At 49.0% G+C, this 25,084-nt stretch overlaps 2 protein-coding genes and 1 pseudogene across 2 annotated transcripts; 2 read left to right on the top strand and 1 right to left on the bottom strand.

The window, feature by feature from the left end:
* The first annotated feature begins 9,429 nt into the window (after window positions 1–9,429).
* LOC116659305 lies at window positions 9,430–11,323 on the top strand (annotated as a pseudogene).
* Window positions 11,324–14,004: 2,681 nt separating this feature from the next.
* Window positions 14,005–18,544, top strand: LOC116659311 (putative tripartite motif-containing protein 75). The gene is made up of 2 exons (XM_032466743.1): window positions 14,005–14,148; window positions 16,928–18,544. The coding sequence occupies exons 1-2, from the start codon at window positions 14,005–14,007 to the stop codon at window positions 18,542–18,544; spliced, it is 1,761 nt and encodes a 586-aa protein (XP_032322634.1).
* A 4,059-nt stretch (window positions 18,545–22,603) lies between these two features.
* On the bottom strand, window positions 22,604–24,575 carry LOC102523527 (tripartite motif-containing protein 60). Its single transcript, XM_006189448.3, has one exon. It carries the CDS (start codon window positions 24,325–24,327, stop codon window positions 22,906–22,908), a length of 1,422 nt encoding a protein of 473 aa, XP_006189510.2. The 5' UTR covers window positions 24,328–24,575; the 3' UTR covers window positions 22,604–22,905.
* Between the last annotated feature and the right edge of the window lie 509 nt (window positions 24,576–25,084).

Here is a 25,084-nt window from a genome sequence, read left to right on the forward strand (position 1 = left end):
ACACTGGGGACTCTGGTCTCCTCTCTTCCTCTCAGAGCAGATGACCTTCCTCCATGCAGTCTGAGCACTCGACACAGCCCGGGTTCTCAGTTCACTACTGGGGCCAGAATGTGTCCCCTTGGGCTTTATAAATGCCTGGAGGGAGGGTCCTCTCCTTCACTCCCATTGGACAGAGCTCGGATGCAGTCAGCCTTGGGAACCTCCCATCCTCCTCTGATTGCATCTTCTATCCAGTGTAGGATAAGACACACCCACCTTAATCCCCTCTAGCTAATTCCATCAGAGATCAAGTTTATGACACCATCCAATACTTTGGAAAGTCCTGGCTTTGCTTCTCTCCAGTGAAATTGCTCAGCAGTCTTGGCCTGTCCCTTCAGAGCTTGTTGGAATTCCATCTGCCCCTGGAAAGAGGGTGTTTCTGGAGTCTGGCGTCACCTCTGCTTTGTGCATTTCCAAGGGCTTTCTGCAGTTGTCCACGTGGCAGACCCTCAGGCAGCTGACAAGCTCTCAGGAGCAGCCCCTCCCCTTCAGGCTGGTGGGGGATCTGGGGGGTGTTGGAGCCGGTGGGGGAGGGGCTATGCCGGAGCATCACCAGCACAGGCAGGGGAGCAGGAGGCCCTGGATGCAGTAAATCAGAAGTTTTCCTTGGGGAGGCCTTGAATGTAGTTTAAGAAGTCCCACTGGTGACGCTGACGTTCTGTGGGTTCCTCAGTAATCCTGAGTGTCCGCCTCCGGATCTGACCTTCTCAAATCTCTGTGTTCCTAGAAGACTTAAGTACTGTAGCAGGGTCGCCTCCAGGCCGTCCCCTCCCTGACAGCCCAGTCCCTCCTGTGTCACCGTCACACCTGTCGAGCGCTCCTGTCCATGAACTCTGACCCGCAGCCTGGGACCCGAGGATCCCAGCACCTTCCCCACAGGCGGGCAGCTGTGGTCCCCATGGAGGGCGATGGGCCCAGAGGGAAGGTTCCCCTGGTGTCCACGAGGACAGCCGTCCACTCCGAGGACAGCAGGAAGGTTTTCTCACTCAGGAGCACACAGGCCTGCACTCCAGAGCCATCCTGCTTAAAAGTGTTTCAGGGAACAATGAGATGGTGCCGATGCCAGAAAAGTCTCCCCAGGTGGAAGCATCACATGGTGGCCTCCTCCCTCTGTTTCCCTTTCTAGACGAATCCTGATTAATGGCTTTTTGATGAACCTTCCCAAGTAGTCTGTACACACAAAACTCAGCGCTTGCGTGGTGTCCACTTTGTACAGAACACTCCCCTGTGTGTATCTGCAAGCGAGGGCAATTTGTGGCATCTTCAACTTCCTATTTGCACTTATTTTTCTCCTTCATTGCACTGCGTGGTAAAACGTGTTGCCAACACTAAGAACATAGTGTAAGTGGAACCCATCTTTCCTGAGGCTCCCCCATAGGCTACCCTCTCCTCTAAACTAATGTTCCCCTGATGATTTGTCCCCTAGTTTATCGCTGAATACGGCTATCAGTTTAGCAATTAAAACCAAGTTTGATTATTAACACAAGGTCCTTGTGGATTTTATTGGGGATTTCATGGATGGCTGCAATCCAAACTGGAGAGAACTGAAACTTACTCTGAGTCATCCAATGCGTGGGGTTTTGCTGTATTTTTTACATTTGTAAGTGTCTTCTTTAATCTCTTCAGCTGAATGTTTATGATTTTGTTCATGAAAACTTTTGCTTTTCATGTTTAGACTCATTAAAACCTATTTCACATTTGATACAGTTGTAAAAGATTCACTTTTGACTCCTTTTTCTTTACTGACGGGGAGTTGCTGCACAATATTATGTAAGTGAGGGCTGCACAATATAGTGATTCACAATTTTCAACGGTTGGACTCCTTTGTAGTTACTATATAATGTTGGCTATGTTTCCCGAGTTGTACTGTTTATACTTGCAGCTTCTTTATCCGTCAGAGCTTGTACCTCTTTCCGCCTCCCCTTCGCACCCCTCCCCCCCTTCCCCTCTCCCCACTGTGACCACTAGTTTGTTCTCTGTATTTGTGAGAAGAGATTCACTTTCAGCACTACATTTCCTGTTTGTTGCTCACATGTTGATATACTTAAAAAATATATATGTATTGATTTTTTACAAAATAACCTTGCCATAATCCCCTGAAGCCTTTACAATTTTCTTTAGTTCCTTCGAGTTTCCTAAAAGACAGTCATATCTTTTGCAGATAATGAGAGCTTGGCTTCTTTCTCTCAGTGCCTGGGCCTCTTCCAGCATCAGCGTCCTGAGCTGGTAGCCGCTCTGGCGGGGACGTGACACCCAGGCTCTCAGGCCTCGGCGACCTCCCCCACCAATCACAGCATCCCCAGCGGGCCGCTCCCGGTTCCGTGCTCGCGTAGTTGACGTCTGTGGAGCTAGACTGCATCGCCTCTGAATTCTCCTGGCCACAGGACGTTGAGCCTGAATTCAGGAGCCTTTGTAGGGTCCTCTCAGTTTATGGTAAATGGAGGCAGTAGAGGAGGAATAAGTTAATGAACTTAAAAGAAACAGCACAAAAATGTGGGAATACTGTCGAACAATGACCTGGTCTCCTCAACAGGTAAATGATGGGGTTAAAATGAAAAAAAAAAAAAAAAAAAAAAAGACAGAGAGAGTTGAAACTGCAAAAAATTTGTACATGTCAAACATGAAACTTCTTAGCATCCTGATTTGAGGAAACCAACTTTAAAAGATATTCATGAGCCCAACTGGGGATTTTGAATCCATATTAGATAGTAAATGCTATAAGGGGGTGGTGACTTGTTTTCTAGGTACTGTAGAGGCTTTATTTTAAATGTCCATATTTAGTTGGGTTGAGGGAGACAGGTGTGTAATGAGAGTAACCAAAAAGGGAAGAAAAGAAAATGAATTAATGAAACTTTAATAAATGTTGAATGTGAGTTGATGGAAATTTTTTTTTAATACACGCTTCTCTGCTTCTCTGTATCTCTGAGATTTTTCATGATAATTAGTTTTACAGTGGACTGAGAGGTACAAACTAAACTCAGCTGCATAAGGAATGAGAATGAGGAATGGACTGTGGTACCTCAGAATTGTCTGTAATACTAAATTTTTCTGAGTATTAAATATTGAATCAAATGTGACCAAATTGTATCAGGTATCAGTGATACATGATTAGTTCCTCATGAGCTTGGTGAGGAAGCATGTATGAAGGAAAAGTTAGTAATGCTGATCCTGTCTTTATATAAGATTTTGACATTTTGTTCATCATGGATCTTTTACATTGATTTTGATTTTTAAAAATATTCCGAAGTATCGGTCTTGATTCCTGAGTGTTTCGGCACCCTTCCAATTGTGCTCCTGGGCTGAGTCCCTGGCTTGCCTCCCCCTGGACCAGCCCTGCCACTCAGCATGTGGAGCAGGGCTGGGGCCCTGGCTGGACGGCAGTGACTGTGGACGCAGCAGAATCTTGTCTTCCTTCACCACCCGCCCACCTGCCCCAGGCCCTCCCCCTGCACGGAGGGAACCCTGGCTCTGCCCTCCCTTCCCACAAGTTCTATCTCTCCTCCGTCCCTGTCAGCACTCTTAAGCCAACGACCAGGAATCGCCTGCATTGAGCACCTGGTTCACTGCTGTGGGCAACGGAGAACAGACCCCATGGGGAATTCTAGAGCACCACAGGAGGGGGGTGTTAGAAAGCGTTATGTTAGGATTTGGGTCTGTTATGTGACTTGGGGAAGGGTTAGGGACGCTGCCGTGACAGGATGCTGCCAGGAGGAGATGTCATTCTATGATTGGGGTGTCTTGCTAACCCTCCTGCAGAAGGAAGGAAGGCTAGAGGCTGACGCTGTGACGGGCAAAGTCACAGCCGTCACTCCTGTGGGCCAGGACAGGGGGGTCTGTCCTGGGTGTTGGGTCATTTCTGTGGTTTGAGGAATATTCATGTTTTGTCTGCGCCTGGACTTGGGTCTAGAGTGCTCTTGTTTCATCTTGTCCACCAGAGTCACAGAGTGGCCGTAAGGGACGACGGTGCTGCTCTGTGACATTGTGGACGTCCCAGGAGACCCGCAGGATGGAGCGGAGGGTGCCAGGCAGCTCCCGCTCCGGGGGGGCAGGGCGGGCGTTTTCTCGTCCAGGCTCCCACTCCTAAGGGTCTCTGGGCAGGGATGAGAAGCGCTTGTCTCCGTGCACAGCAGCCTGTGGGGCAGAGCACAGGTGGAGGGACCTGCTGGAAGGTGACAGGGAGCCCAGGGCAGACCCTGGGGACCACAGGCACAGCGCCATCAGGAAGATAAGCCAACGAGAAAACAGCTACTGAGAGAGTCGCTGAGACTGGGTGACAAGGTCCAGGTCCTGCATCCTCAGGTCATGACATGTCAGTGGAGGAGGCAGAGTCCCCACGAGAAACCATCTGGGTGGAAAGGTAGGACCGGAAGTGTGAGGAGAGTGGGAACTGGATCGTGGGCGTGGGGTCGATGCCTGGAACTCAGAGTGGTCATTCCCGATGCCACCAAAGTCGAACAACTCAGTGTTCCCATCAGTTCTCTCAGGGTGAGGAGGTCCAACTCAGGTCTGCCCCCGACTTGCTGGAAAATCTACATTGTGTCCCTCGAAATGTGCAAGGCACTGAACTGCTAGTAGGGACTCAGACTAAAGTAAGTGAGGGATCCTATCCAGAAGTTTCTATCCAGATCTGAGCTTCTCAGCAGAGCCTCAGAAGTGCACCTGCTCAGGGGCGATGACAGTCCCCTCCTGACAGGGGCCCCTCATCCGCCCTGTCTGTGCTCTGACTGCTGTGAGCCCTGTCACTGCCCTGGGAAGAGGGTCTCCACTCACTCCCTGTGCAGGGGAGGGACTCGAGGCTCGGTGCTGAGCTCACCAGGCTCTGGAGCTCACAGCTCACAGCTCACAGCTGACCACCAGCAGATCCTGGGCTCCAGCCCAGACTCTCCTTCCAGTGTCCACTCCCACACTGACCACTTGCCCCTGCCACCGGGACGGGGCAGCGGGCAGGGTGCGCTGGGCAGCTTAGAGGTTGGGCTGGAAGGAAGGCTACGTGAGGCCCCACTGTGACCCACATCTTTGGTCACACAGTCAGTCAGTGAGCGTCCAGGAGTCTTATCGCGGTTTCCTCTCACTGCACTTGGAAGTCAGTCCCTTTCACGGGTTTCCAGTTGCTGGCGGGCACCAGAATGCTTGGTGCAAATGCAGGTTCCCTGGCCCATTTGTGGAAACGTACCAGAAGCAGTTTCTTTTTTTAAGTAAACCTTTACGGATGGAGACCACACAGACAGACACACACTGATGCTTTTGCATCACCTGATGCAGGATTACAAAGCAAACACAGCCCTGAAACCTCCACCAAGTCCACCCACAAAACAGTACCTGCTGCCTCCCCCACCCCCACCCCCACTCTCCATCACTGTCTCCACCCTCCTCCCCAAAGATAACCACCACCTGCTGCTGAAGCACACACTGGTCTGGCCTGGTTGTGACCTTCATATGAGGGGAAACATACAGGGTGTTTTATTTTATTTCTGGGATCTTGTGCTGAATATGATGGGTGGTGGGTTCATTCTTATTTCCATGTTTCAGATCCTTTTCCTTGGTGAGTAGTGCTCGCCTGTGTGCCTGCACCGCTGTTCAGTATGTCTTTCTGTTGCTGAATCCCTGGGTTGTTTCCCGATTTGCCCTGTGGGTTTTTTGCTGCTATGAGAATTCTTGCTTACGGGCCACGTTTCCACATGTAAATCCTGGGAGTGGAATTGCTGAGCCATACGTAGGGTAGGTACTTGCACACCCAGCTTAAGTAGAAAGAGCCAAATGATTTCCAAGGGGTTTGAACCAATGTCCTGTCTCATTTTTCTTTATGTCCACTGTCTTCACCTGACACATTATGTTTGTACTGGTCAGATGTTAGGAAAAGTGTTAAAACTTTTCTCTACCCTGAATATATGCACAAGACTTGCAATTTTGGTTTCCATCCGCACTGCTCTAGGAGACCAGAAACTTGGTTGTGGTCACTGCAGTTTCCCTGAACATCATGGACACTAGTAGCTATCTGATGCTGATGTGAACATACATAAATACAGTAGAAATTGTCCGTGAGAGTACAGTATATATTTTACAAAATGCTTAAATTAAGCCATTCACAGAAATTATTGGTGGCATTGGTAGACTTCTTTTTGGTCCTTATACATATTACCAATATATATTACTTCAAAATATATAATTCCTATTATAGAAGGATTTTATGACAATAAAGGATGCCATTTAATATAATGGTAAGTGGAGGGAACCGGGTTAAGGAACTGTATGTAAAATATACTGCAATTTATGCTAAATAATCTGTCACATGAAAACATAAAGATGTGGATATAGGAACATTTCTGAGAGCACACAGCTGAGAACATGAATCCCTGATGTATCAAAGTGTAGGTTTATGGCTGATTATCGCCCCCTGTTGGTCTTCCAATACGTTTTTACATCTTTCTTCTCCTGTCGTCAAATAAAATAATACTAGAAATAATATTAATCCTAACAGTGCAGTAACGGCACTCAGAAAAGGAGCGCTTCGTGTGATTGTACGCACTTTGCACACATTCTCACCTGAAATATTTACTGAACTTCTGGTTATTGGGCCAGAGACACTCTACGTGTCAACACGATTACTGTCCTCCACTCACAACCGGCAACGACTTTCAGGGGGCGGAGGAGCCCCTGCCCCTCTTCTCCGGGGAGTAAGGCAGCTGAGCCTGGTCCCAGTCGTGTAACTGCGTGTGAAAGGGTCGTAGTAAATCCTCGCTCCCAGCCGGGAATGCTCAGACCCGTGCGCAGCGCGGCCTTGTTCCCTCTCAGTAACTTTCCTTCACTTAACAGCCCGCAGGCTGCAGGGCAGGCCCTTGGGAAGCCCCAGCACCCCCTGCCAGCCCCCTCGCACTGACTCCTGAATCTGGTGGTCGTCGTTATCCTCTCACCTGTGAAACTGGAAGTTCTGTGACAGCTTTTTCCTTGGTCACAGTGTCTTGTTTAAATTTTATGTTTATCTTCTTTTTTTAGTGGAGGTACCAAGGATTGAACCCAGGACCTTGTGCATGCTAAGCACGTGCTCTACCACTGGGCTGTCCCTGTCCCTCTCCGGGGCACCCTACAACCACCAGCTTAGAAATTATGCTCAACAAAGTATTTGACAAAGAAATTCACTCAAAATGAAAAAGATACCTGCACCCCAATGTTCACAGCAGCACTGTTTACAATAGTTAAGACATGGAAACAACCTAAATGTCCATCAACAGAGGACCTGATAAAGAAGCTGTGGTATGTTTATACAATGGAATACTACTCAGCCATAAAAAGATTAAAATAATGCCATTTGCAGCAACATGAAGGGAGCTTAAGATTGTCATTCTACGTAAAATAAGCCAGAAAAAGAAAAATACAGGATATCACTCATAAGTATAAATCTAAAAACAAGAAGAAAAAGAAAAGAGAACATTAATGATCTTATCTACCAAAGAAACAGACTCACAGACATAGAAAACAATCCTGTGGCTTTGTGGTTACCGGGGAATGGGGCAGGAAAGGATAAATTTGGGTGTTTGAGATTTGCAAATGATAAGCACTATATATAAAAATGAATAAAATAAATTTCTTCTCTATAGCACAGGGAACTATATTTAGTATATTGTAATAACCATTAATGAAAAATAATATAAAAATGAATACATGCATATATGCATGACTGAGAGGTTATGCTGTACACCAGAAATTGATACATTGTAACTGCCTATACTTCATTTAAAAAAGAGAGAGAGAGATCAAATGGGAAGATCAGGAGGGAGCTTGGCTGAGAAGTCCAACTACTTGGGGGCCGTGGCAACTCCTTTCCGTGGGGTTCAGAGTGTGGGGAGAAGTAATTCAGGAGTCAGAGGTTTCCCCTCAAAGGCCTGTGTGCTTTGGCAAACTGAGAAGTTATGGTGACATTATTTTCCCCGAAATGAGGGCACCGAGATTTACTCCCCTGAAACCAGTATGTGAGGCGAGAGACAGCTGGCCAGGGGCCGTGAGAGGAATTTCAGATTTGGACCCTGAGAACAGTGGGAGCCAGTGGCGGATTTCAGGCAGAGGGACCCCGAGAGCAGCAGGGACTTTTGAACAGCTCTCCGGGCTGCACCCTAATCTTGGTGGATAAGAGGTGGATACAGCAGCCAGTGGATACAGACTGGGCAGCAGGAGGCTCCCGCTGGACCCATGGTGCCCTGAGGCCGCCTGGTGGACGAGGTGGGAAGTGCACCCAGGAGGTCAGTAAAGGGTGGAGAGGGACCCCAAGGCAAGAGCTTCAGCCACGTAGGTGACAGCGCGGGACCAGGGCAGAACTGAGGGGAAGTGAGTGCAGTTTAAGCACAAGGCGTGTCTGGTCCTCGAAGAAACAGAAGGACCTAGTTTGCACTTGGATTTACTGAGGCTGAAGCTACAAACACGGACTCCAGACCCTTTAAGAGAGAGACGGCGGCTGAAGTCTTCAGAGTGGCTGACACCTGAGCGTCCGCGAGCTCTCCGATGTGCCATCCCTCCTGGTTTTACTCCAAAAATAACTCTTTTTTCACATATCCAATTTTCATTCAGAGAATCTCGCCTCTCAGTGCTCCTCCTGTCAGAAAAAAGCAAAAACATCCTCTTTTAACCCAGGATCCTCCCCTGCTGTGTGACCTACCCGTGTCATCTGCTGGGGCCTCCTGCGGGCGGAATCACCCAGCAGGGCGGGGACTGAATGTCTGCTCTGGACGCGCCCTGCAGGCAAGTGCAGCCCCCGCCCTACTCTGCTTGCCCCTGGCAGTCTCTCAGAGAAATTAGCAAGAGGGAGGCAGGGAATGGGGGCCGCAGCACCCCCTCGCTGGAGGAACCTAAAGGAAACGGAACCCCCGTGGAGGCTCAGAACCCCAGCTTATAAAGCAGCTTCGACAAACAGGTCATTTGTAGACCAGAGAGAGGAGCTTGGAAGCAGATTTAGGCTTTCAAGGGAGGCAGGATGTGGGAAATTCAAACCATGGAGGAGAATTAATGGAGTAAGGTTTGTTTGCAGCTTCCTCTGGCGCCCTCCCTGGGCTGACAAGGGTCTGCGGCCACTAAGACGAGAATTTGTATCCCACCACTAGCCAGAGAAGGGGAGGGTTTGTGGGTTTGCTGCTTCTTAATTGCCTTCAGCTCAATATAATTTTTGTGTCATAAAGGCATATTTTGGGGTGACATATTCTAGTTTCCTTGAAATGCAACTTCCAGATGAATGGTTCTCAAAGGTTGGGGTGCACCAGGGTCACCGGTAGGCTGTCGGTAACAGTGGTTTCTGGGCCCCGTCCCCCACCCCATTATTTCTGAGTCAGTAGGTTGGAGGTGGGGCCCAGGAACCTATATTTTAATAAATGTCTACATGGTCATGATGCTACTGGTCTGGAGAGCATGCTTAGAGACCCCTGTGCAGACCCCTTCTTGCAGAGGTGTCCTCCCTGGCCCTTCTCCACACCTCCCCTTCCCAATTCCTAAAAGTCTTCTTAATAATGTCCTCAGAGACCCAGATGTCCACGCCCACAGAAGAGTTGTCTCAGTTCCTGTTGTAATGCTGCTTCCTGGTCTGGGCAATGTTGGGAGAACATTCTGTGAGTCTGAGGGCTTCTGCACATCCTGTGAGCAGAGGCACTGGCTGCCATTTGGTTCTGCACTATCTTTCCAAGGATGCTTCCTGAGGAGCTGCTTCAGAAGCTGGAGAGTCACCCTGCAGAGCAGAGGGAGGTGTGACTGCTGTACATCATGTTGAAGGCTATGCCTCCCTTTGGGGCAGAGTCTGGGCAGTTTTGCCCACAGCGCAGTGAGGATCCGGATGTCCTGGGCTGGGAGTTCCCGTCTGTGCTGCAAATCCCCTGTGTGCACCGCATCCATCTAGGCTCACCCCACGGATGGAAGGACCCCGGGTACTGAGACTAACATAGAGTTCATGCCACCACTGTGCCACGAGTAAGAAAGTGCTTTGTGTCTTCGGCCAGCATCCATCATACAGGGGCAGGCTAACTTGTCAGCTCAAAAATAAGGTAAATCTCACATCCTTCATAGTTCTTAACACGTACACCCTCATTTGTTTTACATCACACATTTAAAAGCGTTTACTCCACCAGATCTTAGTTTTTCATTATCCTTCATCAATAAAGCCCAACAGAGTGTCACAGAGAAAATATTGGTTCTAGGTCTGGTCTCAGGAGAATAAAAGATGGGAATGAAGGCTCCTGTATCTCACAGCAGGGATGAGCTCAAAGACTAGCGAGGACTGGCCAAGAGGGTGCAGAGGCAGCATAGGGAGCATGGCCGGCTCCATGTGGGGCTCTCTGGACCTCAGCAAGGAGAATGATGGGTATACACGTTGGAGAGGAAGAGAATTCATGAGTCCAGGGGGTGCCTCTAAAAACACAGAAGGGGACGTCAGGGAGGGAAAGGTCTTCTTTAGGGAAGATGCCAGCAGTGAAGTGTAGGGGCGCAGAATTAGAGAACCTCCATCTGCCCCCCCAACACCATCACTGAGCCTGCTGAGCTCGTCACTGGTGGTTAAAACCTTTGAGGGCGCTGATCCACTGACCTAATGCTGACATTTACAGAATAACTGTGTTGTTCCTGATACTGTTTTGTGCCGGATAACATACAAGACTGTTAACCACATCGCAGTGACTTCTGACTTATACTCAATTGTCAGAGAGCTGAGATCGCCCCAAAGCTCAGGCTCGGGCTGCTTCCCTTGCGCAGGGCGTGTCTCTCCTCTTGCCATCAGATAAATGCCCCTTGCATGGAAATGTTATGAATCACAACTTTTTTCTTTTTGGACTTTTGGGAGAGTATTCTCAAATCGGGAATTAGCTGGCCAGTGGGAATAAAATGTATTTTGGCTCTCTCGTGTCCTCGCCTGGTGACCAGGCAAAGAGGGAACGATGGTCTTGCCAAAAAGGCCTGCAGCCTCATGCAGCTTATTTGCTGTGCCAGATGCCTGCCCAAGGACACGGTCACTGAGAAGTTTGTCATTCAAAACACAGTAGAGGCCGCAGCCATCGGGGACGTTTCTGAAGCAAGTGTCTCCACGCCTACGTGCCTCCCAAGCTGTCTGTGGAACTGCACTACTACGTGAGCTGTGCCACGCACAGCAAGGTGGTCAGGAGTCCTCGTGAAGCCCGGAAGGAGCGAACATGCCCACCCAGATTTAGACCTGCAGGTGCCGCCCCACGGCCTCCACCAGAGCCCATGTAAGGAGCTAAGTCCTTAATGACTGAAGAAATCTTGTTCTCTGCAAAACAAAACAACAAAATGGAAATTATACTTAAAAACCAGTATTTTGAAATACTCTTAAGTATTTTGAAAGAGACGGGCTGTTGTGGCCCCAGAGGGGTGACACTCCATCCCGGTGGCCCCGCAGACGTCACCACTCTAACCCTCCCTTTCCACTTTTGTCTATGGGAGGCAAGTCCTCCCACAGTAGAGAATTCTCGTGAAGTTTTCACAGGATGTTTGAGTAAAGCACAGAGCACGCAGTCTAACCTGGTAAAGCACTCAGTAGGCGACACCTCTGATTTGAAACTGAGAGGGCGGAAGAACACTGGAGGGAACGCTGACCTCGCAGAAAGACTGTCCTTCTTCCAGAAACTTCTCTTCCCACCATGGATGCAACACTTTCCATTCAGGCTTCTGCTCATAGTGAAATATGTGTGTGGATGTGGAACAGTTTCTGAGACCCTGAGTTCAGTGAACAGAAGGGGCTGGGCTGGGGTTGGAGGACACCTGTCCTCAGCCGTGGTTTAAAAGAGGGAACGGCCGCTTCCTGTGTGTGCGCGGGCCGCTCCGGGCTGACCAGGAGCTGGGAACGCTCCACCCCGTGGTCCTGGACACGCATTGCTGTGGCCGCAGGGGCTCAACTGCCCAGTGTTATTTTTGATCTAATCGTGTGGGTTTGGTTGTTCAAACGTTTTCCAACAGATGGTACCAGACATTTCGGTGCAGGATCTGCAGGAGGGGGGCAATGTCTGTTCCTGATGAGAAGCAAAGCCTCATCCTCTCTCCGGATGGGAAGGTCATCCACACTGAAACGGGGCAAGGAGGCAAATATGCCCTGCTTTCCTATGTCTCTGCTCCCTGGACGGTCACAGGCCCAGCTGGGATGACACTCATGTCTCTGGCTCCAGGACTCTAACTATGAAGTGAGTGAGAGAGCTCCGGAGGTTGGCTGGGTTGGGGACTAGGTGATAAGCCGATCAGGAGATGATGGGTCTATGAAGAAGATGCGGGCAAAGCACAGGACTGAAGGTCAAGACCCGGCAGCCGTTCCCCTCTGCTGTCAACTGAGAAGAGTCGTCTGTGTCTGACAGACCCCGGATCTCCTGACCCATCAGAATAGTTTGAAAATACACCCGCTCCCAAAGTCCAGATCCAGGTACAGCCCTAAACACGTGACTCCTGCACCTCCCTTACTGCACCCCGCGGGGCAGCCAGCTCCCCCTGACCCTCTACAAAGGGGACAGGCCTGGAAAGGACCCTCCTGACAGGAGTTGTCAAGGGAAACCAGGTCACGTTGGCACATTCTAGGGGACTGGAAGTGGGGTGGGCAGCCTCCAGACTGAAGAGAAGTGGGGCGGGGTCAGAGCTGGACTTGCTCCCAGGGGCTGAAAGCGTCTCCAGCAGGTATGGAGATCTAGACCCTCCAGCGGTCCTTTCATATGAATGGAAGAAAAATGGATCCATCTCTTGAAAACATTTTAACCTACAGAAAGTGTAAAATCAACCTTTCCAAGGTCAATTTGACCCTAGATACTGAAACTTGAGTTCCCAGTCTTCTCACCTCAGAAGACAGAAAAGGCATGACAGTGGAAACCGTGAAACCACGCTGTCCACACAATCTCACAAGGTTACTTGTTTACCAGCTGCCCTGAGTCTTCAGAGGGTTGGCATCATTAGTTGGTGGAGAAGGAGGCAGTGGTGAAGGGGCCATGGTGTCTGTAGGGGTCCATCCCCTGGGATGCTATGGCTCTGCCATCCCCCAAGGGGGAAGCTGACAAATCTTTCTCTGGTCTTAACCCCTGTGTTGCACCGCATACACCAAAGTCCAGGGGGACTGGCGCTTTCTAAATTATGAGTTGGGAGAGGTTTCATTTTGTACTTTGAATAACAGCTCTCATATCAGAGCAAAAATACTTACACCAATACTTTTCGAGGAAAATGTAGGGCTTATTTCTCTACTGGACCCACCTGGGAGACATTTCCCGGTTGGTACTTTTCCTCTATGGTTCATGAGAACATTATGCAAATTAATACAATTAATAACTGTGGGATAATATAATCTCAAGAATTAGATGGTGTTTTGGGTTTTGGTTGTGTATTTGTTTTAACTTGTTTAGAAACAATTGTATTTTCACAGGAAGCTGCAAAGCTAGTGCAGGTGTTTTGTTATTTGCCACCTGGAAGACAGCCATTTTCTGTCTGTCCTCACTGACTATGTTACTTACCAGGCTTATTTTACAGAAATGTTGCAGGAAACAAATGCAAACTGCTTTGGCAGTTCCAAAGCAAAATACATCAAAATTAGAGGGTTTTCCCCGCAAACATCGTCTTTTCAAATTTTCATCAAGGCCCTGGAATTCTAATCCCTGCTGCGCTGAGGCCGCGGGGCGCGCCAGGAACAGAGTCGGCAGACGCTCAGAGGCCACCGCCCTCCAGGCACTGCTGCCCTCCGGCCCTGCGGTTCCTGCCTCACTCCGGGCTTCTCCTGGGTGCGCGTCTCCTCCCAAGGGGCCCCTCCCCGCAGCGCCCTCGTCTCTGGGAGACAATCACGCCGGGAACCTGAACCATCCGCAGCGGCACAACTGTCTCGGGGGCCGGGACTTCGCACAGTTTGTCTTCCGTGTGTCAGGCAGGTCCGGACCTGGGCTCTGTACACTGCCCTGTCTGCGGTCAGGGTTCAGCGGTCCTGGAATAGGAAACTGCTCGTCGTGAGGGTGCAGGGGGCCCGGGATGGACTCACCCAGACCCCGGACCCTCCGCGTGCACGCGGAGCTGGAGATCGGGAAGGGCGGGGGAGTCACACCTCCCTGGGGAGGAAATGGACAGACTCACAGCGCCTTTCAGAGTTCATTTCCCCCATCGGAGAAGATTAAAGTTAAGTGGCGTTGAAAGGATCATGGGAGGATCTCAAATCTGCAGCTGGGATCCTGTTATCACCGGGACAGCGGCCGCCCATCAGCTTGGCCTCATCCCAGGCTGGGTCCTCCCCCCTCCCCCCCTCAACTCTGAGCAGCACCTCTAAACACTCATCCAATCCACTCTCCGGGGGAGGAGCCACAGCCTTTAGGGCGGGACCCCAATAGCTCCACCCTCCTGGCGGTGTATATATGCTCGGGTCACATCCCCGCCCACACTATTTGGTGGGACAGCAGACTGAGGACCAGGCGTTGGGACACCACCAGAGCCGCACCAGGTAAGTGGAGAGCAGGAGTGGGGAGGTGACAAGGCCAGGGCTCCCTGAGTCCCTGCTCTGGGCCCAGCCTAGGGACCCACCTCCGAGGGATCCACACTCAGGTTTGGCTTCTGCTAAAACCTGTCCTTTATCAGGGTTCCCAGTCCCTCAGCCTGCCTTGTCCTAAGTCACCTAAATGCGTACTGAGAGCACAGATGCCAAGTTCCTACCCTGTCCTGGGGGCCTGAGGATGAAAATACTTGTGTGTGACAATCCCGCAAAGGCTGGTCTGAAGCTGTGGGATCCCCCTCCAGGATGTCTCAGTCCTGGGAAGTGTGGAGTGTTAACCAAAACCCCAGAAACCCAGACCTCACTGAAATAGAGACGTTTATTGGGGGTCGTTAGGACTGCAGTCCCGGAGACACAGATTCAAAAAGCACTTGAATTGTGTCCCCAGGATACACAATGGGGAAGGCTTATAAAGGCATGAAACCTGCAAGGCTCCATCAGTTGGCTGTCAATAATTAGGATGGACCTGGCAAGAAGGGTGATGGTTAAACAGAGAAGGACTGGTTGTTGCTCAAATTGATAACACAATTGTGAGGGTGGGGGTGGGGAGGGGTTTGAAACTACAAGGTTGCAGCTAGAGCTGTCAGCAGGTACTGCTTTGTAAACAGCTGGTGGTGTCCTTGAGTTTGATCCAGTTCAGAAAAGTCAGGTTGTTACTGGTGCAGGGATGTGTCTGAAACCACAGCCACATTGGCCACCGGCTCCATTTTGACTTTTAAGGAACTTTAAATCTCATCAGTGTGCAGGTGGGGAGGGACAACGATTAGAGCTCCGGGGGCCGGGGAGGAATTTGGTCTTCCTCCATCTCACCACGCCTGCCTGCAGACAGGCAGAGCAGAAGCAGGTTACCCCAGAGTCACTCAGTCCCTATGGGAGACCCGGAAACCTGGCAGGATTTTAGTGCTCTACAGCTTAGCCAGGGACTGAGGTGATTTTTGGAGATGCAATCATGGCAGACAGCACGGAGGTGACAGCTCTGTGTGGGATGCAGTTTTTCCAAATCTGTAAATCTACAGCAGTCAGAGTGAAAAGAGCTCACGATCCTGTCCTTACTGCTCTGTCACATTTTGTTGGGGAGGTGACCCTCATGCAGCGGGGAAGCTGAGATCTGGAAGAAGTGACAGTGAGCTCTGAGCCGGGCAGCACCGGAGACCTCTGAGGGCTCTGCTGGTACAAAGGCACTGGGGCCAGAGGAGCTGAACATACTACAGGAGGGTAGGAGGGTGAGAGCCTGGTGCTGGGGAAGCTGGAGCTGAGGGAAGGACGGGGTCCTCTAGATGAAACGCAGTCCTGCAGGAGAGCCCTGTGGGAGGGGGTGTGACTAGATCTGGGTGTGGGTGGCAGAAGACTGGAGGGGGCCCAGAGGGTGGTAGTGGGCTGGGCAATCAGAGGCTAGAACACTCTGAAATTCATTTGTCCATCATTCTGGATCAAAATACTGTTTTAAACCAATCAGGCATCAAGATAATTAAATCAATAGACTCCCTCACACCTCCCCGCATCGGCCATGGATACTCAGCGTCCAGCTTTGGGATCACTTCACTGATCTCAGAGGAAAGTCTGGGGAGTTTACCAGGACACATCCTCTGTGGGTGCCCTGAGTTGGCCTCTCAGCTCTTTGAGAATCAGCAGCAGCTTCTAAGGGAAAGTGCCACACATCCTTGTAGAGATTCTGACCTCACAAAGCTTCACTAGCTGGCAGCTCACCAAGGATGTCAGGGAGTAGTTATGTGTATGTGTGTTTCTCAGCTTCAACTCACAATAAAATCCTGATCTCAATCTCATACTGTGCCTGATGTGAAGAGTTTTCTGACCTGGCAGGGTGTCCAGATAAATTTCTTCTAGTCCAAATCAAATCCACTTATGCACACAGTCTGATGTATCTGATATATCCTGTAGTTGAGAACCTTAAGTGAAAAGTAAATTTTTATGTATTATGAATTGAGTGCTGTCAGAAATATCTGTGGTTTAAGCCAAAAAGTAGCAGGTTCTTTTATTAGATTTTTGACAACACTGAAATGATTGAAGCTGAGAATTTTGTCCTTTAACCAGATCCTCTTAGAATCAGGGATGCTATGTGACTTTGCCCAGGTCCACAGATAAGCTGTTGACTGAGGGGGACTCCCCACCCAGGCCTGGGGCTCTCATCCCCAAGCCCACACACATTTCAACTCCCAGGACACCGTCACATCAGCCAGTGGTCCCTGCGGGTGTAAGTGGATCGTGGTGGAGGGGAGGGTCAGCAGATTCTTCAAGGTGGCAGCGAGCTGGTCCCACAACACAGGGCAGCCTTTTCACAGGCAGGATTATTTTTCTCATCCCCAGGAAGGAAAAGGCACTTTCGACTTGTGTCTGCTTTCTGACCCAGAGAGTTGCTGAGAGCAGTGAGTGGCCCAGCTGCTCTGCGATCAGCTGCAGGAAGTGAAGGAAGCCACTCTGGCCACTGCCCGCGCCACCGAGTTCCGACGGCCCTTCGGAGCGCAGCGTCCTGGACAAGGAGTGAGAACCGAGGGTGCGCCTGCTTGTCAGCGTGGAGACCCTGCAGCCCGGCCTCCAGAGAAAACCCACCTCGGTGCAGCCCCGATGGCGGTGGCGGCGGCCCTGGCTGGACTCCAGGCAGAAGCCAACTGTCCCGTGTGTCTGGACGGCCTGAGCGACCCCGTCACCATCGACTGTGGGCACAACTTCTGCCGCCGCTGCATCCAGCAGTCCTGGGCTCACCTGGAGGACAGGTTCCCTTGCCCCGTGTGCCGCCACCCGTGCCAGGAGCGGCACGTCAGGAGCAACACCCAGCTGGGCAGGATGATCGACATCGCCAGGCAGCTGGGCGGCCGCAGGAGCAAGAGGAGGAGGCGCGAGGAGCCGCGCCTGTGCGAGCGGCACCACCAGGTCCTGGGCCTCTTCTGCGAGGACGACCTGGAGCTGCTGTGTCCCCTGTGCACGCAGCCCCCTGAGCACCAGGGCCACGTGGTGAGGTCCGTGGGCGAGGCCGCCGCTCACCACCGCAAGAGGCTCGGCAGTTACGTGGAGCCCCTGAAGACGCGGGTGGCCGACGCTCAGAGCCTGGTGGCCGCGCAGGACAGGAAGCTGCTGGAGCTGCGGGAGCAGGTGCAGCGCCAGCGGCGGGAGCTGGCCTTGGAGTTCGGGCAGCTGAACCGGGCTGTGGACCGCGAGCAGGAGGCCGTCCTGGAGAGGCTGGTCCAGGAGGAGCGGGACATCCAGGAGCAGCTGGGCGCCAACGTGGCCGCCTTCTCGGACCACATTTCCACCCTGAAGGGCCTCCTGCAGGAGGTGGCCGAGCGGAGCGTGCTGCCCGGCGTGAGGCTGCTGAGAGGCATCGGGGGCGTCCTGCGCAGGTGCGAGGGCCTGCGGTGCCCCGCCGTCTACTCCTTCCAGCTGCGCCGCGAAGGCTGCAGCCTCCCCCCGCAGCACTCGGCTCTGCGCAAAATCATCCAGACGTTCCGGGAGGACGTGAGCCTGGACCCCGAGACGGCGCACCCCAGCCTGCTGGTGTCCGAGGACAGGAAGTCCGCGACGTTCCTGGGGAGGAAGCGGAGGGCGCCCCGCGGCGCGCGGAGGTTCAGCGCCGAGCCGGCGGTGCTGGGCGCCCAGAGCTTCGCGCGCGGCCGGCGGTACTGGGAGGTGCGGCTGGGCGGGCCGGCGTGGGCGGTGGGCGTCTGCGCGGACCCCGCAGACCCCGCCCCCGGGACGCGCGCGGGGCGCCCGGCGGGACCCGGCGGCCGCTGGACGGTGCGGCTGCGCGGCGGGGCGTACGAGGCGCAGGGGCCCGGGGGCGCCGTCCCCCTGGAGCTGAAGGACCGGCCCGGCGGGGTGGGCGTGTACCTGGACTACGAGCTGGGCGCCGTGTCCTTCTACAGTGTGGACGACAGGTCTCACCTCCACTCCTTCTCCGCGGCGTTTTCGGAAGTCCTGAAGCCCTACTTCTGCATCAGGAGCGACTCTCTCACAGTCTGCGCGGTGAGAGACTACGGGGGTGATCCCAGCCAACAGGGACCTGCAGATAACTGAAGTGTTTCCAGAACTCTAACGTGGGAGCGTGTGAAACTGTAGTTTCACAGCTGCAATAAACTTGTGAACATTTGCATGTTTCGTCTACCTGCACCTTTACCTGTTTTATAAGCACCTTACGCGTTCCAGGTGGGAGAGAAGACAATTGTGCGGGGACACTTTTCAGTGGGTCTCTTGCTTTTCTGCAAGTGTCGGGAGCGAGGAACTGAGGGCTCCACACTGTGTTTCCCGGTATGTTTAAGATAGAAGTGGTGTCTGCATCCAGACTTTTAGGACTCACCTTTCTTTATTCCTTTCCCCCACACCTGGGAGAGCTGATAAGAAAGTCTGTGTGCAGGGGGAGCTTTGGTGCAGGGGGAGCTTCAAACCAAGCAGGACCCCAGTAGTGCCAGAACCCTCACACCAGCCCCACCCAGTAACCAGCAAAATAAAACAAAACCCCAAGTTAGAGTCCCTTCTCTCTCATTCATCTTGCACCTACTTGGTAACCACTGTGGTCACCCCATAAACCTTATTGTGGGAATAATAAACGTTTTCATATTCTTCTGGTATGTGTGGCATCATCAGTCCCGCCCACACTGAACCAGATTTTGGGCGAGGACCCACCCTGGCCACAGACCCTAGTCCTAACATTTGGCACTCTGGGCAGGCATTTCTCCTCTGTGGTCTGGCTTCAGACTGGCTCTGCTGCCCCAAAGCAAGCATACACTTTGAGCTTTTATGCCTTTGCTTGCGAATCAGCCCAGCCTTAATGGTGTCCCCTCCCAGGGTTGGGTGGGGGGAGGGGAACACAGAAGGAAAAAAGATGGAAACCTGAGGAGGAAACAACTAGAAAAGAGGTCCACAATTTGACCTAATTGGAAATCCACGATATACTCAATTTTTTGAACGAAAAACTTAAAAGTGTGAGATTCTCTTTTGTGCTCCCACTAAGTTAAAACCCGGTGCCCCCAACGATGTTAGTACGTTACTGAACATAAAGTGGACATCAAAGAGGTATGCAGCATCTTATCCATGGGAACTGTGGCCGTGCCTGAATTCCCCCAGTTCATAGCACATATTGTCATAAACTGTCCAAGAGAAGGCATGGATGATCTAACCCGTGAGAAATAGATAAAAATTAAATCGAACCGTTGGCACCTACAAATTGGCTTCACAAAATGGGATCCCATGGAATTTCAACATTTTGAAATTCACTGTGCAAGATCTATTTTGGGTAAAGTTTAATTATCCCCACTGCTTTTGTTTTACTTAAATTTTGCCTGTTTTTTAACTTGAGAAGAGGGTATCTCACAGTGAATGACCACAACCTAAATGCTGTGTTCTCACCCAGTATTGTCTAATTACTGGTTCCATCCAATCAGCAACTGGTAAATATCTGACTGTTATACGTTTGGCCAGTATGTTCTAATCAGAGCTTATTTCAACAGCTTCCCAGCCGTAATTTTCCTTTACTTACAGCAGGATACCAGGCAATCCCAGGAACTTCAACAACCTTGCTAGGGCAGGCAGTGTGTGGGGGCAAGATTTTCACTTCATCCAGCTTTCTCTGGGAGTACAGTTGATTTACATTTCTGATGCCCTTCTTCAGAGAATCATTTGAACACTCAGTCTTGGTTAATTTCCTGACAATTACTTGGTAAACTGAGAGCACCTCTATCCCTGACACTGTTGAGAAGTAACTGTTGACCCTCTCAGAACCCACGATGTGGAAACAAGCCCAATGTCTTTTAGGCCTTTTTGGGTTTTGGAGGCAACATATTCTTCGTTTATCAGTCTTACTCAAGGCCATTCATAGTGTTACTTGCAAATCAGCCCACCTTTAATGAGGCCCTTTCCAATGAGGGCTCTAGAATCTGTCAAAGTCGGAATCCGTTAAGTGCTCCTATGAGTGCCCCAGGAACATCTCCGTGGGGCTTCAGCAACTTCCTTGTGCTTCCTGGAGACTCTGGACCACCGTGACCACCACAGGTTCCCCTGCACTCCTGTTACAACACCCTGCCCTGCTTAGATGTGTGCCATTGCCACACTCATGACTATTGACAGTTACTGTTACCTATTGAGAAGAGCAGTAACTGTGCAAAATCAAATTGGTTTTGGTCCTTTTATAACATACACGGTAGATAATAAATTTGTGTAAATAATGTATATGTGCAGTTTAAAGGAAAAATACCATACTCAAGTGTCTACCATTCAACTTAAGAATATACCTGTGGTTTCAAGTCCTTCTGTACCCCTCCTCAATTGCATTCCATTTCCTCCCTGGAACCCAGAGTAATCACTAGCCTGAATTTTGTGTTGCATCCCTTGTTTGCTTTTCTTTATGGTTGTCATATGTATCATTAATAAATTGTTTAGTTTTGCCTGATTTGGGGCTTCCTATAAATGGAAACATACAACAGATTTCCCTATGGCTTGCTATTTTCTCTAAATGTTATGTTGAGATTCTGATACGTGTAACTTTGTCTATTTTTAAAATTGCTGCTGAGTATCTGTTATATGATCATATCAGTTTGTCCATTCTATAGTTTCTACAGTTAATAAGAGGGCCCATATGACATTTCTATTGCCAGAGAGAAAAACCTTTCTCTAATTGTCAACTTAATTAGCTACATTAAAAGAAAGAAATCACTGGTTTCCTATTGAAAGAACCATGGGGAGCAACTTATTAGTTTGAAAAAGGGTAAGCACTAATTGCTATGAAGGGAAACAAATCAGGGATCTGTGACAGACAACACTGAGGAAGGGATAGCAACTTAAAGCAGCTGTGCAGATGTCAGATAAAAGTGTTCCAAGCAGAGGGAATGGCAGGTGCAAAGCCGTAAGGAAGAATCACCCCTGGCCTATGGAAACAGCAAGTTGCTAAGAGTGGTTGGAGCAGAGCAAAGAACGAGTGATAGGAAACAAGAAAAGGAGTAGCAGTGTCTGTGATATAACCGTAGGGGCCACCAAATGCTTGGTGGGTTTTGAGCACGGAAGTGGCACATTTGTTTTCAAAGGATCGCTTGGCTGCAGTGTTGCTGAAAGACTGTAGGGAGCAAGGATAGAACCAGGGAGACAAATGAGAATACTGGAATAATAATCTAGTGTATGCATTCCTTGTACATTGTTTGCAGAAGTTACATATGGGCTAAACAAACATCCACCAGTGAGGAAATCACTAGGTACCACTGACAGCATTATTTTATGTGAAGGAACAGGAGGTATCAAAAGTAACAGAAGTAACAACAGAAAAAAGAAGTACAGAAACTGAGCAAATATGAGCAATAAAATGAAGGGTAAAACCAATCATAAATATGTCAAGAATCAACGTTGTACTGGAGGTCCCAGCCAGTGTGATCAGGCAAGAAAAAGTACCTAGATTGTTAGAGAATTTAAAATGTATTTGCTGATGACATAATAACTCTGCATAAAGTCCAATGGATCTACTTAAGGATAACCTGACAAAAGACATTAAGGGCATGTATAATGAAAAAGCTACAAAATACTGCAGAGAGAAGTTAAAAGACCCAAATAAGTGAGTTCATGGGTTAGAAGCCTTGATATCAAGATGTCAATCCTCCCCAAATTGGTCTAAAAACTCAACACAATCTCATCAAAAACTTAAGTCTTTTTTGATGATACAAGTTCTTCTGAATTTAACCTATCTGTGATCTACTGAAAACTGTGGTTCCCTGAGTAGAGTTAGCCTGAGGAGGAAAACACAGAAACCAACAGGGATTCTGGGAAAAAAGGTCAGTTCCCCAAATGGGTCAAGGATGGCAGCTAAACGGAGCTAAGGACATGTAGTCCAAACGGGAAAAAAGCGAAGATTACCTTCTGATTGTATGCGTAGTATTTAAGTATATGATGCATGTACATAGTGGGGGCACCACCCCATCTTCAGTAGTACTAAGTGAAGATTGAGAAAGACAGACACAGAATTAGAAGGAAACATGTTACTGAGAAATATTGAGGTAAAGAGATGAAAGTTGAATGTGGCTACCTTCACACAGCAGTTGGTCCTGTATGACTTTAAAAGAGGTTTATTTTTTAAGGAAAAAAAAAGTAGGCAATTAATACAGAAAAAAATTACTGGACTTTTATTGACAATTAGTGAACTTCTAAAGTAATGTATTTCATAAGTATTTCATCTTAGATTTCTAAAGCACTTTCCAATTGGATCCCATAATTTATCTGTAAGGTAGGCATTATAACCACACTCTTTAGAAGTTTCTAAAACTGAGAAAAACTGTTCTAGTTGTTTACAGGAAAAACTAAAATTAAATAAAGAATTGCTGAGACTAGGTTCACTAGCTTAGTTTTGTCCAGTCACTGACAAAAAAAAAAAAAAAACCATTTAAGAGTCTTACAATAGTCCATCATTCAGAATCTGCTACTGTACAGATTTTAAGAGGTTTAGAGTCAGTTCCAGTATAGAAATAAGGCCAAAGTGCTTCTGTAAAACAATCACTAAAAATATAGAGAAGAGCTCTATCACTCAAATTGTAAAAGGAAACCTCACCCAAATCATAGTCCAAAAACACGCCAATCTTACTGGGTGTTACTCTTGGCAGAAGATTAATTTTTTTAGGGCCCAATGCAACATAATTACTCTGACTGCATCGTCCAATACCCCATAATCCATCCTGTACTAAAATCCACTGATTCTGACTCTTTCTCCTTCTGGGAAGCGAGTCTTCACAGACACCCACGATCCATTCAGGCTTGTCTTTCACTTCTACCTCCCAATAATGCCTGCCAGCACTATAGCCCTGAGAACCCAGAACAGCTGGGCAGAGATAAAATTTCCTCGGGTTACGAGGTAAGCTTTTCATTTTACTTCCATAATGCACAGTTTTCCTATCTTCTGAGACAATAAGTTTACGATGTGCTGTTTCAGGATCTAGAACTACATCTACTTGAAACTGCTTGATAATTTTGTTTAGGCCAGAATACTGTGGAGGAAGACTGTAACCATATTCTTTCAACTGGAATGAAAAAGGTTCAGGAGACTCTATGGTTCTATACCTATGGTAGATATTTTTAACATCTGCCAGTAATTCCAGTTCTGACTTCACATATTTGCTCTCTATCTCCTTTAATAGATATTTTAATATGGAAACATGATCTGAAAATTTTGTTAGATTTTCATTTAGTTTTGTTAAAATATCCATTTCTTCATCTTGTAATTGCCGAAGAACAGTCTTTTGCTCATTTTGGAGAAACAACACAAGTTGCTCAAATTCAGCCTTTATTTCTTCTCTCCTATATTCCACTTTCTTCTTCAGTTCCAATGATTTTCTGGTTTGCATAGTTATTACTTTTTCAGCTTGCTCCACTCTCTCCTTCCAAAGCTCAGTGCAACGCTCCAATCTTTTCCTGTGATAGGGGGCAGCTTTTTCTATGGGCCAAATGTAGTGATTCCGGTGATCAGTGGAGAAACTGCACTGTGGACATAAAACCTCTCGGTCCTTCTGACAGAAAAAAATCAAAACCTGATTGTGCTTTTCACACATAAGCTTCTCTTCCTGCCTCTTCCTCTTGCTTTTTCTCATCTGGAGCAGCTTAGCAATTTCAATCAAATTGCCCAGCTGGAGATTGCGCATCAATTTCCTTTCTGAACAGCAAAATCTGCAAAAAGGGCAGGGGAAAGTATCATTTAGATCCTTCCAGGACATATCAATACAGGACCAACAGAAGTTATGCCCACAGATGATAGTCACTGGGTCTTTCAAGTAGTCCAGACAGATGGGGCAGCTCGCCCCTGCCTGGAGGTCTGCCAGGGCTGTCACAAACTCCATGGAACCACGTGAACAGAAGTGGTCAGGTAATGAGCCCTTTAGTAAGACTGGGTCTCTGGTGCTCAAGACCCAGTGAGCAGTGGATGTCTTCCCCCAGACCTCACAAACGGACCAGCTTTCAGCTTTAATGGCTTGGTATGTTGATGGCAGCCTCTACAGACTACTTCCCTCTCCCTTAGCTCCAGAGTCTGTTGCCAAGAAGACTCCAACTCCACAGGCTGCAGTCTACTGCACACTAGAACACAGTAGCTGGGCCACTGCTCTTCCCACTCATGTGAAGTCAAGTTCAATGGCTTTCTAGTGTAAGGAAGTAGTCTTAGGTCCAAGGCAAGGAATCCTTCCTATGGGTGAGAAAAGACATTAAGTTAAAAATATGGTCCCACAACCACCAATGTATTAAAACATTCGCACAAGAATCATCAATGAATGCTAAACTTGTTAGATGGAGGTACATGGAAAAAAATGGGAATTTACAGTTGTAGACATTCAGCTCACATTCCTTATTAATCAAAAACAACAACAAAATATGGCACAAATTGACTCTATGTGCTTCCTGATATGATGCAATGGGAAGCACACAAAACTGCCTATAAAATATTCTATCTCAATCTAATCACAAGAAAACAGTAAGTCTAATTTAGATTGTGGGGCATTTACAAGAAAATTGGTATGCGTTCCTCAAAAATGTCAATGTCGTGAAAAGGCAAAAAAAAAAGATTCTAGATTTAAGACTAAAGAAATATGACAATAAAATATG

Source organism: Camelus ferus, chromosome 2 (assembly GCF_009834535.1).
Source record: "Camelus ferus isolate YT-003-E chromosome 2, BCGSAC_Cfer_1.0, whole genome shotgun sequence".
Lineage (NCBI taxonomy): Eukaryota > Metazoa > Chordata > Mammalia > Artiodactyla > Camelidae > Camelus > Camelus ferus.

Coding starts and splice junctions, on each gene's coding strand:
- LOC116659311 (XM_032466743.1), top strand. CDS start 14,005: ATGGACTCACCCAGACCCCGGACCCTCCGCGTGCACGCGGAGCTGGAG. Junction 14,149..16,927: donor CCCCATCGGAGAAGATTAAA/GTTAAGTGGCGT, acceptor CTCTGCGATCAG/CTGCAGGAAGTGAAGGAAGC.
- LOC102523527 (XM_006189448.3), bottom strand. CDS start 24,327: ATGGAGTTTGTGACAGCCCTGGCAGACCTCCAGGCAGGGGCGAGCTGC.